Source organism: Capricornis sumatraensis, chromosome 18 (genome assembly GCF_032405125.1).
Source record: "Capricornis sumatraensis isolate serow.1 chromosome 18, serow.2, whole genome shotgun sequence".
In the NCBI taxonomy this organism is placed as follows: domain Eukaryota; kingdom Metazoa; phylum Chordata; class Mammalia; order Artiodactyla; family Bovidae; genus Capricornis; species Capricornis sumatraensis.
In genome coordinates, this window is record NC_091086.1 from 39,927,891 (window position 1) to 39,942,210 (window position 14,320).

The 14,320-nt window shown below is 38.3% G+C and overlaps 1 protein-coding gene across 1 annotated transcript in view; it reads left to right on the plus strand.

Moving 5' to 3' along the window:
* The window catches only part of PLCXD3 (phosphatidylinositol specific phospholipase C X domain containing 3), a 188,230-nt gene extending 177,416 nt beyond the window's left edge, over positions 1–10,814 (plus strand). The window contains exon 3 of the mRNA XM_068990761.1: positions 10,661–10,814. Within this exon, the coding sequence (XP_068846862.1) occupies positions 10,661–10,814 (154 nt within the window). The remainder of the gene's footprint in view (positions 1–10,660) is intronic.
* The last annotated feature ends 3,506 nt before the right edge of the window (positions 10,815–14,320 follow it).

A 14,320-nucleotide genomic window follows, 5' to 3' on the forward strand; every position in this document is an offset into this window, starting at 1 on the left:
GTTCAGTCGCTCAGTTGTGTCTGACTCTTTGTGACCCCATGGACTGTAGCCTACCAGACTCCTCTGTCCATAACATTTTCCAGGCAAGAGTGCTGGAATGGGTTGCCATTTCCTTTTCCAGGGGATCTTCCCAACCCAGGGAATCTGCATAGAAGTAATAAATAGGGTGACAATATTCAGCCTGGACATACTCCTTTTCCTATTTGGAACCAGTCCGTTGTTCCACGTCCAGTTCTAACTACTGCTCCTTAACCTGCATACAGATTTCTCAGGAAAAGCGAGGTAAGGTGATCTGGTATTCCCATCTCTTCAAGAATTTTCCAGTTTGTTGTGATCCACACAGTCAAAGGCTTTGGCATATCAACAATGCAGAAGTAGATGTTTTTCTGGAACTCTTTTCCTTTTTCAATGATCCAATAGATATTGACAGTTTGATCTCTGCCTTTTCTAAATCCAGCTTGAACATCTGGAAGTTTTCAGTTCATATACTGTTGAAGCCTCACTTGGAGAATTGTGAGCATTACTTTGCTATCGAATGAGATGAGTGCAATTGTGCAGTAGTTCGAATATTCTTTGGTGTTGCCTTTCTTTGGGACTGGAATGAAAACTGACCTTTTCCAGTCCTGTGGCCACTGCTGAGTTTTCCAAATTTGCTGGCATATTGATTGCAGCACTTTCACAGCATCATCTTTTAGGATTTGAAATAGCTCAGCTGGAGTTCTATCACTTCCACTAGCTTTGTTTGTAGTGATACTTCCTAAGGCCTACTTAACTTCGCACTCCAGGGTTTCTGATTCTAGGTGAGTGATCACACCATCATGGTTATCTGGGTCATTAAAATCTTTTCTGTATAGTTTTTTGGTTTATTCTTGCCATCTCTTCTTATTATCTTCTGCTTCTGTTAGGTTCGTACCGGTTCTGTCCTTTACTGTTCCCATCTTTGCATGAAATGTCTACCTGAGGTTGTTTTGAAGCCCTTTCTGGGATTTAAACTTACAGATGCAAAGGCCTTGCCTTTTATCGCTGTATGATTCAGTGCATGAAATGCCAACCTTTTGGGGAAAGAGTTTATTTTTGCTTCATCTTTCTCTTTACATTTTCAAGTGAAATTTCTGAGCTTTTAGAAATGGCCAGATTGACAAGAAATCACATTTTAAAATATGTCCAACTTGATTTTAATTAGTTGGTCCTGGGTGACTCAGTTGCCCAGGGGAAGAAAGACCTGTTATCATTATTCTAAACTTTGCAGATCAGGGAGGCCTCCATTTCTCAGCAGAGGCTGGGTTTGGGGAAGGCAGTAACAAGGCTCTGACATTTTCATTGTAATCTTTATTTCCAAGAGCATCAGAGAGTTCTGTAAAAATGGTGTGTGGGTGTGTGTGTGTGTGTGTGTGTGTGTGTGGGTGTGTATTAGTCACTCAGTTGTGTCTGACTCTTTTCAACCCCACGGCCAGTAGCCATCCAAACTCTGTCCATGAAATTATCCAGGCAAGAAACTGGAATGGGTTGCCATTTCCTTTACTTTCTGTAAAAATTAATAATTTAATTCAGAGATTCTATTCATTTCAACAGAAGAAACATTTCATCAAAACTTAAATATATTCTAATAAAATTCACTGAAAGATGCATGTGTTTTATTATCCATAACTGTTCGTTCATAACCACAAAATACAGAAGTATAGAGAATTTAGAAGAGTAGTATATATAAAATGCATTTGTTGTAAAAGTACTATGTATACACATACATACACACACACGCACATACACACACTTGAATATGAATTTGACATGGATTCCTAACACATTTAAATCTAATTAAATGATAAGAAATTAAAACGAATAATTTAATAATAAATTGATAGTACATAAAGAAATCTGATTAAGTTTAATTCTAATAAACTTTATCCTTTGAAAGATATTTCTAAAAATAAAACCTATTTATTCAATATGTGTTTCTTGAGTATTTAGTCTATGTCAGGTGCTTTGCTAAGGACCTGGGCTACAACAGTAGGAAACCAAAGAATCTTTGTCCTCAAAGTCATTGCTGTCCAATCGGAGAGAGGTATTGATCAAACACATAAATATAATTGCAATTTTGTCTAGTGCTTTGAAGCAGTGACATTTAAACTATCTCCTGAAAGAGAAGTGAGTTAGTTGATCAAGTGAAGAGGCAGGAAAGATAAGGTATTCTTGGTGAAAAAAAAAAAAACGACAACAAAATGGCAAACTAACAACAATCAAACAGCATTTACAAAATTCCCTGGGGAAAATTAGTCTGGTCAAGATAAGCAGGACTGAGGATGTGTCTAGAATTCAGTGGGGGGAAGAGTGACAGAAATGAAACCACAGGAACAGCTGGCCATTGTTCAGAGCCAATAGAACAGTTAAAAATTTTTATCTTTGTGCTAAAAGCAGCGATTGAAGCACCCTAAATAGGAAGCTCACATGAATTAATAAGTCAAGGTCAGTGCATCGAGGGTTACTGAACTTAGCACCTCCAATTTCTTCATTTTTTCCTTTAAGTCTTTTCAAAATCAGTTCTCAAAGCCAGCACATCAGAAGACCTCTGGCTCCCACATTGCCCCCTTCCTGTTGCTTCCTTGGAGGAAGGTTTTCTGATTCCTATAGACTTGCCTATATCTAAGGAGCCTGCAATCTGTTTGAAGATGCCTTTCCTCAGGAGAGCTCCATATTCCGGAGAAGAGCCGTGAGGCTTCCTGTACCAAATTTTGGTTCTGGATCTGTTCTTTTGCTAACCTAAATTAGAATCTATGATGGGGAAAGTGTACTTTGTTTTTTTTCCAATAATTATGTGCCCCCAAAAAAGCACTTCCAAGGATACTTCCCTCAAGTCTCATCACCAGTCTTGCCCTTTTACACCAGGCCATCTCCCCCACCTGCTTTCTGTCATTATTAGAAAATGGTGAATGTTGGGGGGGAAAAAATCCCCATAGGCTCATTTTTATATCCCCTTGTACTGTGGCTGAATGCTGCTCTCGGAATTCCCTGCTGACTTGCTTCTTTGAGACTGTGGAGCAGAGCATTGCCTTGGTTGTAATTCAGTGAATATTCAATACATTGCCACTTATAGAGAGCTAGGCATTCATCTAAGCACTTTAAATGCACTAACTACTTCAATCCTCATTAATATGCCCATTTGATAGATGGCAACTTGCTCATTATTAATGCTGATGCTGAGACTTGAGCAGAAACAGTCTGGCTCTATGTTTAACACTAGGACTATGATTTTATTTATATTTTTATTTATCTTAAAGTGATGTGATCCTCCTGGTAGTCAGTAAGGTCTTATGAATAAACAGTGTAAATCCACAGTATAAATCCAGAATCTATGAAAATGGGCGATTGAGAAAAAGACATTTAAAAGACAGCACTGCAATATCTGCATAGTCACATTTTTCTATGTGACTATAGGAAACCAAAAGAGACTATTCCATAAATAGATCCTGAAATATTAACATACAGATTCAAAAAGAATTTAGTCGTCTCTTCAGGCTGCATAATTTCACTAAGAAATATTTTCATTCATAATATTAGTGAATGCTATTCAAATTTCTGCTAGCAACTTTTTGGTTATAATGGTGGAGCTAATGTGAATAAATGAATGAATGAGTGAATGAGGGCTTTTCAAAATCTCATAGCAATCTGAGAACTTCCTAAGGAAAATTCCTGAGGTCTTGAATGCTAGTTTCAGTGTCATTAGGCAGTAGACTTACTATGGAATTAATATTAAATTCTTCTTTGCATGAGAAAATCAAAGAACTCTTCTTTGGACGAAATCAAGAACAAACCTGAGAGCATGTAAGGGGAAGCTCTGATGCCACAGGTCAAAGGAGGCCCCAAACAATCTGACCCAAACACCTTCTTGTTCCTCCCCTTCTCCAGTCACCCCTTCTACTGTTCCCAAACCGTGGCACCTACTCTCTCGTCACCTCATCCTTCTTAATCATGCCATCTTTTTCATACCCATATATTTTTTTAAAAAAAAGCACTTTATTGAGGTCTGATAGACAGATAAAATTGGTATGCATATTTAATGTATATAACTCGATGAGTTTGGAGATAAGTATGTATACCCATGAAACCATCACCGTTAAGCCCATAAACATACCCATCCCCTCTCAAAATTTCCTCCTGCACCCTTTATTATTTTTATTATTTTTTATGTATATGTGTGGTAAGAGTACTTAACATAGAATCTACCTTCTTAGCAAATTTTACGATACAGTATTGTTTTGTTAGGAGGGCATTATGCTAAGTGAAATAAGCCAGACATAGAAAGATAAATACTGTATAATCTCATTTCTATGTAGAATCAAAAAATAGTTTCATAGAAGCAGAGAATAGAATGGTGTTTACCATGAGCTGGAGAGGTGGAGAAATGAAGACGTAATGATTAAAATGTACAAAGTTTGAGTTACACAACTAAGTTCTGGTGATCTACTTCAGTCCATGTTCGACTGGATGTGCTGTTCCTTTTTCTTGAAATACTTGGTTTCTTTATCTAAAGAGTCTTGACCAAGCTCAACGTGTCACCTATTTTGTGATGCATTCCTTAAATTCCTCCAAGTGAAATAAATTATTTTACCTTCATGCTTCCATAGGCTCCTATGTCCATGTCTGTTGTGCCATGTTGTATTATCCTGATTGGTTCACATTCACTTTGCTTGTTGGACTTTGAGACAGCTGGGACCAGGATTTCTAGTTCAATATCTGAGTTCAATAAATGTGCTGTTTTCCTTTTGGGTTCCAGGGATTGTGGTAGGTACAGAGGATCTATTGATGACTATGATATGATTTTTGTTTTTTTGAAAAGGGTGCAAGCACTGATAGAAATAGGCATGGAAGTGGAAAATCTGAATGCCATGTGCAATGTGTAGTTACAGACTGTGCTTGAGGAATATAAAGCTTCAAGAAGAGAGCTCTTCACCCAGATTTGAACTGAAAGGATGGAAATACTGCCTCAGCCAAGTCTTGAAGGGCAAGTGAAAGTTAGACCAGGAAGGGTACTGAAGAAGGAATGGTATTTCACACAGATAGAAGTCTTGAAAAAAAACTGAGGCATGAAACCACAGGATGTGTTTGGGAGAACACACAAGAATTTCAGTATTACCAGAGAACAAATTAGCCCAGAGGCTGAAGAGAGGTGTGTGTGTGGTGAGTGTGTGAGGGAGGCTGCAGGGACTCACCCTGACTGATTCAAAACTGAGTGTATCCTCTAGATGAGAGGAGACTGCATTTGTTCATGTAGAAGAATAATGCACTCAGTTCTGAGAAAGGTTATTGTGACTGTAGTGTAGCAAAGTCCCAGAAGAAGAGTGTGGGGGCAGGGCTACAGCAATGTTTTCTTAGAGAGAGGTGAGAAAGGTTCAAACCCCAAAATGCTCTAAGGAGCTATACCTAGAACACTGTCTTCCGCAGGTACAATATATCTTTGTTGAATGAATGAATGAAAGTGAGAGTGGCTCAGTCATGATCGATCCTTTGAAACCCCATGGACCATACAGTCCATGGACTTCTTCAGGCCAGAATACTGGAGTGGGTAGCCTTTCCTTTCTCCAGGGGATCTTGCCAACCCAGGGATCGAACCCAGGTCTCCCGCATTGTAGGCAGACTCTTTACCAGGTGAGCCACAAGGGAAGAACAAGAATACTGGAGTGGGTAGCCTATCCCTTCTCCAGTGGATCTTCCTGAACCAGGAATTGAACCTGGGTCTCCTGCATTACAGGCGGATTCTTTACCAAATGAACTATCAGGGAATTCCAAATAAATGAATGGGTGATTTTAAAACAGTAAAGTTTAACCAGTTTGCTTTTTCTCTAATTTTTTTAAATTTTATATTGGAGTATAGTTGATTAACAATGTTTTGTTAGTTTCAGGTATATAGCAGCAAACTGATTCAGTTATACATTTGTGTGCTAAGTCTCATTAGTCGTGTCCTACTGTTTGCTACCCTATGGACTGTGGCCTGCTGGGCTCCTCTGTCCATGGGATTCTCCGGGCAAGAATACTGCAGTGGGCTGCCATGCCCTCCTCCAGGGGATCTTCCTGACCCCGGGGTCAAACCCCTGTCTTCTGTATATCTCCTGCATTAGCAGATGGGCTCTTTACCACTAGTGCCACCTGGGAAGCCCATGCATATACATGCATCTATTCTTTTTCAAATTCTTTTCCCATTTAGATTATTAAGTATTGAGCCGAGTTCCCTGTACTATATAGTAGGTCTTTGTTAACCAATTTGTCTTATACAGTGAAAATTATTGCATTGAGACAATATTTTATTACCACCAGAGTAGGCTTTTCAATTTATTTATCTAATATAAGAATTGATTCTCATGAGGGCAAATAAAAAATGTGCTCTTTCTATGTAAAAAGTACAGGAATAAAGAAACAATATATAAACATATTTAAAGTCTATCTGTGGTATTAAAACTATTGAGAAAGAAAGTGAGGAAGGAAAATATTTTAAAAGGTTCTATGGTGGGAAAAGAATTTTAAAAGTTTAAGAAATGCCACTCTAAATAATTATTGTAACTTCAACAGCATTTATTTGTTTTAATCTAAAACACTGAGTCTTTTTGTTTAACATAATTCTACTTAAGTCCGTCTGAGTATTTGAGATTCAGTTTGGCATTATTGCTTATTTTGTTTTTGGTATCATATTGACTTGAGAAAAGTATATCTGAACAGAAAAAGAAAACTATTCCCATGATTCAGAGAAGTGGCATTTTAAATGTAAAACTCATTTCACCTGAGGACTACAAGCTATTCCAAAATGATATTTCATCAATCCTCAAAGTAATCTATTTTATAGTGAAACAGAGAAGAGCACTCCTAACATCTCTCCATGGGGATAACAATTAGTTATTCTAAATTCAGGCCCAGGAATATCAATCTTAGTGCAGTAGCAGGCATCTGAGTTGCTGTTTTCATGATGGTCATGGTTCTCAGATGGGAATTTTGTTGCTCAAGAGCCTTCCCGAACCTAGTACCCTAGGGATCTGGCAAACCAGCTACTCGGTTAAAGCTGATACAGAATGGACACTGGCCTCAGTATGACTCTTCTACCCACCTCTCTCCTCTCAGGGTGAGTGTATCTGCTAAGCAACCATCTTCCCAGGAAATGGACTGGTTTGATACTTTTCCTAAAGAGTGTCTGCTTTTTCTGAAATACCAAGGTGATACTGTGTTCACAACAGAGATATGCCATCTGCCCGAGCAAGCCCAGAAGAGAAAGTAATGGAATTCAAACCTGAGTGGCTGCACACACAGCCATAGCATCTGTCTCTCTGATGAATTTGAATACCCCTGTGTCTGTTCTCTAGGGACCCACAGTTTTTAATTCAAGATAGAATTCCCTTCAGAAACTGTTGCTCTGAAGACCAACTTCCTCCACCTGCCAGTCTATTTTCTGACGGCCATAGGTCCATGCTACCCTCTTTTAGCAGCACTCTTTGGGTTCTCCTCCATCTGTATCTGATAAGCAAAGGTGAATGCTGGAAAACATGGATCAGAATTTTTAAGGTACTACCCGCAGGATTAATGTAGTCCAAGGCAGTTATTTCAGTTTTTCCTGGATGGGTCAAGTTCGGCTAGATGTGCTTTATGAGATCTGGATAAAGGCACTGTATTACATTCTGTACTTCAACCTCACAAACCAAAAGGAGCATGACTTTCTTTTCTCCCGATTTCATGATACTATATGCTCCTGATTTTCATCCTGCTTCTACATCTAATTCTCCCTTTTTTAACTGAATCAACTTTTCTGCCCATGTGGCTGACATTCAGATTTCCTCTTCTCGTCCTTCTCTATACAATCTTCCCAGGTAATTTTATCCACTTTCATAGCTCTTTTATTTTTATGTGATGGTCCTTGACCAGCTCTGTGTCCTGAATGTTAGACGTGTATTTAATCAATTGAATCTCAATTCATGTGTCCCAAAGTCATCTCAGAATCAACAGGTCTCAGACTGAACTTAGTACATCCACTGGGAAACCTTCAATCCTAGCCTTCCAAAATTAGTAGATGATGCTCACCTGCCAGAATACTGCTAGAAATCTAGGCATCATTCATGGCCTCTTTCTTTATCTCCATCATATCCAATCCCACACCAGTCAAATGTTATCCTTTTATCTCACTGTGTGTGTGTGTCTTTAGTCACTTCAGTCATGTTCAACTCTTCGCAACCCCATGGACTATAGACCACCAGGCTCCTCTGTCCATGGGATGCTCCAGGCAAGAGTACTGGTGTGGGTTTCCATTTCCCCCTCCAGGGGATCTTCCTCACCCAGGGGGTCAAACCCTCAGCTCCTGTGTCTCCTGCATTGGCAGGTGAATTTTTTTTTACCACTAGTGCCACCTTTTCTCCTTAGTTCCTTTCAAATATATTTATTGTGGCCACTGCAATGTAAGTTCCCATTATCTCTGGTCTAGATTCCTTCCACAGCTCTCTGGTTGTTAGCTCTGATCCTAGTCTTGCTTTCTTCTCTTCATTTGTTCACACTGAAGGCAAACGACACTCTCTGAATCACAAATCTAAGCATATTATTTCCCTGGTTAACAGCTTTAAGTCGTTTTCCATTCTGAAAACCTTCTGTCTTCTGGTCCCTTCTGATTTCTCCAGAACTTTGAGGCTTTTTTAAATTTTATAGCTTCTTTGAGATTCTTAACTTCATCATGATCTCTCCACACACACCTCTGTATCTTTCCTTCTCTCTCCATCGAGGAATTTAACGTTCACATGGGCTTCCTCATTCTTCCATTGTTGTTGCACTGCTACCTCTAAGACCTCGGTTCGTTTATGCCGTTCTCAACCTCCCTTCCTGCCTGCTTAAGTCATAGTGGTTTCTCTTCAATGTGCTATCGTAGGATATTGCATCCTTATTAATAGCTGGATCTGTCTGTCCAAATGCCCTACTCCTGAGCACACCATACCCCTGTTAATGAATGTAGAAATGCTATTTTCTCTGTCTGAAAACATGCCACATCATCCTCCATCCCCCATTCCCGCCCTCACCCAGCTAAGTCTTCCTAATCTCTCAACATTCAGGGCGTGCTCTTCTGAAAACTTTTCCCTGATTTTGCAAATGAGGCTAGGTGACTCTCTCCACTGTGCTCTCCAAGTGATGAATCATCTTTTGTAATTAAGTCAGATCACAGCACTGTGCTGCTCAAGATCTTCCAAAGACTCCCCATTTCACTCAAAGTAACACTCAGAACCCTTGTAATAGCCTACAGTGCCATACAGCATCTGCCCCCCTCTTTCCTTATTATTCCTCTAACTTCATCTTTTAATGGTCTCCTCTTTCTTTTACCAAGTTTACGCCTGCTACCCATTTAAGGCTATGGCAGCAGCTGAAATGCTTTCCCTGGCTATCTATGTGACTAACTCCCTTGTCTCCTTCAAACCCTTGCACAAATATCCCCTTGTCAATGCACCTGTGTAAGCACCCTATTTTAAGTTGCAATCTGCTCCACTCCTCTCTATCTGCACACTTCAAATCTTCCCTTTTTGCTGCATTTTAGTAGCGCTTCTTCCTTCCTATCAAATGATGTAATTAATTTATGATTATTATTCATGGTTTGTCTTTCCTTATTAGACTGTAAGCTCCTCATAGGTGGATAGTTTTAAATGCTATGCTCACTCAAATTTTTCAAGTGGCTTCAATGGTGTCTGGAATAGAAGAGGTGATCAGTAAATAAGTTTAAAGGATGAGCCCTGATTGTACTATATTAAAATTGTCTTCCTTGTCCATCTGTCTACCACCAAACTATGCACTCTGTAAATGCAGGGAGTTTCACTAGTATGTCTATTTATAATATCTAGCACATTTCCTGAAAATAGTGGGTTTGTAATAAATGTTTGCTAAGTGCATGTACTCATCCTTGACCTCACTAACCCATAGTTCTCCAGGGTTTGCAATCACACCATACCAAACTAGGAAATGAGCGCAAGAATGTTGCTTTCTTAGTGGAGAAATTTCACTATAAATTCTCATGGCATCTGAGATCTCCAAAGATGGAGTCAAATACTGACTGATATAGTGACTACAGCCAGCCCTCCATATGCTTGGGTTCCATATCCACAAAAATCGATCCTGGGTTGGTTGAATTCATGAATGCAGACACCATGGATAAAAAGGACTGACTTTACAACTTCATTTTATGTAAGACACTTGGGCTTTCACAGACTTTGTTATCTATGGGAATTTCTAGAACCAATTCCTCATGGATTCCAAAGCGTTAGTCTCTCAGTCTTGTCCAACTCTTTGTGATCCCATGGACTATAGCCCACCAGGCTCCTCTGTCCATGGAATTCTCCAGCAAGAATACTGGAGTGGGCAGCCATTTCCTCCTCCAGGGGCTCTTCCCAACCCAAGGACTGAATCCACGTCTCCTGCATTGCAGGCAGACTCTTTACCATCTAAGCCACCCTCCAAGGATGACTGTATTTCTCCCGCAAGTCACTTAAGAGGTTAAGAATTTACCATCATCCATTTAGTTTTTTTTTTTCTCCATTATGTGTCTGTAATTGGGGCATTTATTTTAGTAAGTTAGAAAACTAAAGAAAGTCCTGGGGATTGCCAGCTTGAAAAATAATATCTTTCCTTCTGTGACATCTCTTTTTCTTTCCTTTCTCAGAGCTCTTCCTGCCATGATGCAGTGGGTCCGCACACAGAAGCCAGGAGAGAGTGGCATCAATATTGTCACTGCCGACTTTGTAGAACTTGGTGATTTCATCAGCACTGTCATAAAGCTCAACTATGTCTTTGATGAAGGGGAAGCCAACACTTGATGGTACTGTTTGGAGTATCAGTGAATAAGAAGAAGATTCATTGTATTAGATGTATTATCTATAAACACTCTGATCTTCCTATTCCACTGAGTTTCTGAAGGGATAAGGGCTGAAAGTGGGTGGGAAAGGGGGAAACCATTTCTTCAGTGATTATTATCATACTCTTCATTACTATAAATATTTCATTTCCCATTTGATAAGCAAAACCTACTTCTAGTGTTAGGGATTAAAAAAAGACTAGTAAATTTTGTTTTTCAGAATTAGTCTTTGTAACTTATGGGTGTTTACTTGATTGTGTTTCTGATTTCAACTTAGGGCTCCAACACTTTCCTCCAAATGAAACTTTCTGCTCCCTCTCTCGCTCGCTCTTTTTAATCTGATGCTGTATGGGACTTAAAAGTAATTGAATGCCCAGCATAATGTGTATTACATTGTTGTACTGAAATTTACTTGTTTTGTAGGATTTGGTATAATATTCTCTAGCCTGCAGTCTTGCTAACTTTTGGTCATAGATAATATGCATCAAATTGATTTCCCTGCATCAGTAATACTGGAGGCCATAATCAGTAAATTTTGTGTCATCTAAAAACAATAGTGTTTCACAGTATTTCTATTGAAGGCAGCTATAAATATAGAATAAAAAACTTTCATGGAAGAACAATTAGTGCCAACTCCGTATTGAAAAATGGAGGTGGTGAGGAGATGGATATCACTTTAATTCTGAAATCTCCTAAATATTGTCTTGAAAATGCCCAGTAAATGAAAAATTATGTGTGTTAAAATCAGAAAACTGTTGGACCTAGAGATGATCATATTGAATAAAATAAGAAAAAGAAGGACAAATAGCATTTGTTATCTCTTATATGTGGAATAAAAAAAAAAGATACAAATGAACTTAAACAGAAAAAGGCGCACAGACTTAGGGATTGAATTTATGGTTACAGGGGGAAGGGTGGGGACAGGAGAGATAGATTGGGAGTTTGGGATCAACATGTACACACCACTATATTTAAAATAAAATGACTTTCCATGAAAAAGTAAATAAAAGTAAAATTATAAAATAAAAAATTTAATTAAAACAATAGAATCAGAAAACTCTGAAAAGAACACTTACAAAAGTTCTTCTAACAATTAAGTTGACTAAAAAAATTAAAATAAGAAAAGAAAGAAAGAAAGAAGTGAAAGGTTCTGCAAGCTTTCCTACCAAATTAAGATTTCCCAACATGTCATTCTACATCCCAAATTTTGAGGAACATATTCTGAGAAGCTTCGATTTGAGTTTTTTTAAATAAGGTTGAGGAAAAAGGAAGGGTCACAGAATGAATGAGAACAATGTCTTTGAAACTATGACTGTGACCTCTCCAGGATCCATCAAGCATCTTCAGGAGATTCTTAAGTCTATGTGATTTGAGCAGATTTTGAAAATCGCTTTGGGGTTCCATCCATCTCACCCCTGGGTTAATTTTGAGGCAGAGGCCAAAGTTTCACAGAAAGTTTCTGCCTTCTACCATGTAATAGTCCACGTATATGAGGAAGAAAAATGCAATACAACTCTAAGCATTGCTTCCCCCTTGGTGTCATTGCGATATTTGACAGCTCCAAATAACCTTAAAAGAGCACAATAACCCTTTCCTATATGCCTCACAGGACTATTTTGAGGCATTCATAAAAATCTATAAAATTTGCTGAAATTTGTACAACTCTGAATTATTTTATCTTCATGTTTAGAAATAATCACAGCTCAATAGTTTCCTGGGGGAAAACTATTTAATCCATGTAAAGTGAGACCATAGAGAAATAAACGTATGCTCTCAGTTTTTAATTAATTTAAACATACAACATGTGGTTTAATCTCTGAGTCTTAGGTAAGCGATTTGATTCCAAGTTTATGTACATTAAAATTATAAATAATTAAGAGTTTATTAGAAGACTATAAATATTCACTATCAGAAAATAGTATTTACTAACCACTGTGGGGAATGGAGAGAAATTGTTTAGACTGAAGAGAACATTTATGAAAAGTACACAGCTGTGTTTTGTTGATCAAGTAGCATGCGTATATATATGCAACAGATATAGTCTCCATTCCAGTTGTGTGTATTTGTATCAGCAAACAAAATAAACCAATCTGTACCTACTCCTTGCAGGCGGAAAGACACAAATACACACAAACACACACAGTCAAGGACAGACACAGTGACAATTCTTCAAGTGAAAACTTTGATGATATTAAATACTTTAGTTTTAAGACCAAAACCCTTAACAGTGTATGAAAAAGAGTTGATGAGAACTTTGAAAGTAGAGTAGCTGATTATATTCAAATATTTTTGTACAAATAGATAATATTATCTACAAATATAGTTTTCTTTCCACTTCCTTTCTCCTTGCAGTTTTATTGTCTTTCTATATCTTTCACCTGCTCTTTATGTGCAATGGAATATGATTCCTTTTATAAGGACGATAGCTTATTGGAATTAATGTCCTGTGAAGTTGTTTTTTGGGCAGGTTTTCTCTGACTATTCATTATTCATCCCTCAGGAGGACCTTTAGCCAAGCAAATTTACAATGACAGAAGGATTTAACTTCTAAATGTATGAGAAAACAGATCTTTCAACATATTAATGAAAAATGAGTAAAATATAGAGGTAACTATGTTGTATTTTCTTGAACTTAGATGCTTTCTTATAATATTCGCTTAGAATTAGCTTTGTCATATTTGTCATTTGGGTGCTGGAAAAAAACAAACATGCTGAAGCATTAGATTAATCGCACAGTTTTTCAACTGGAGAAAGCATTTAATTGCTATTAATAAACCTGCACATAGAGACCTTGTTTGACAAGAGATATTTCCAAGCCAATGTTTGGTTTCCATGTGGATATACAGTATATATGTAGCAGGCACTGGGAGTACATGGACTTGCCTTAATTTCTAAAGGAGGGAACAGGTAGACGTGAATCCAGCCAGAGCAAGAGTTCACTAGAAGGGATTCTTTTGCAAGGAGAATAGAGAGAAGATGCCTTTGGCTGTCTTCTGTCCATTGGCCCTGCTCCGGAACACACCTGGGGAGCAGGCTGTGGGCCTTAAATAAAGAGGTGGGGGTGAGGACTAGTGGTATGTGGTTAGAGTTTGCCACCAGCCTAAGCTCCTTTGTCTTAGACATTGTGTTTCCAGAGCATTTGAGCACAAGGGCTACAAATAAACCCCCAAGTGGTAGGAGATACATCTTGGTGCACATTGTGTTTTGCTTAGTTCTTAAGACTTTTCCATCATTAGTCCTGCAAGGAAGGAAAAAAGAAAACAGAAACAAAATCCAACTTTTACCCAATTATAGCAGGAAATCAAAGGGGTGAGTGGCTGATGAGGGAAAATATGCAGAGTATCATTTTTTGGTTTGCTTTCCTGTCTGTAATTTTGAAGGCCCAATATAGTGATGACTCCTGCTATTTCATCCTTTATGTCTCCCTATTACTACACAGTCATATGAATGCAGAGAATGAGGAGGCAT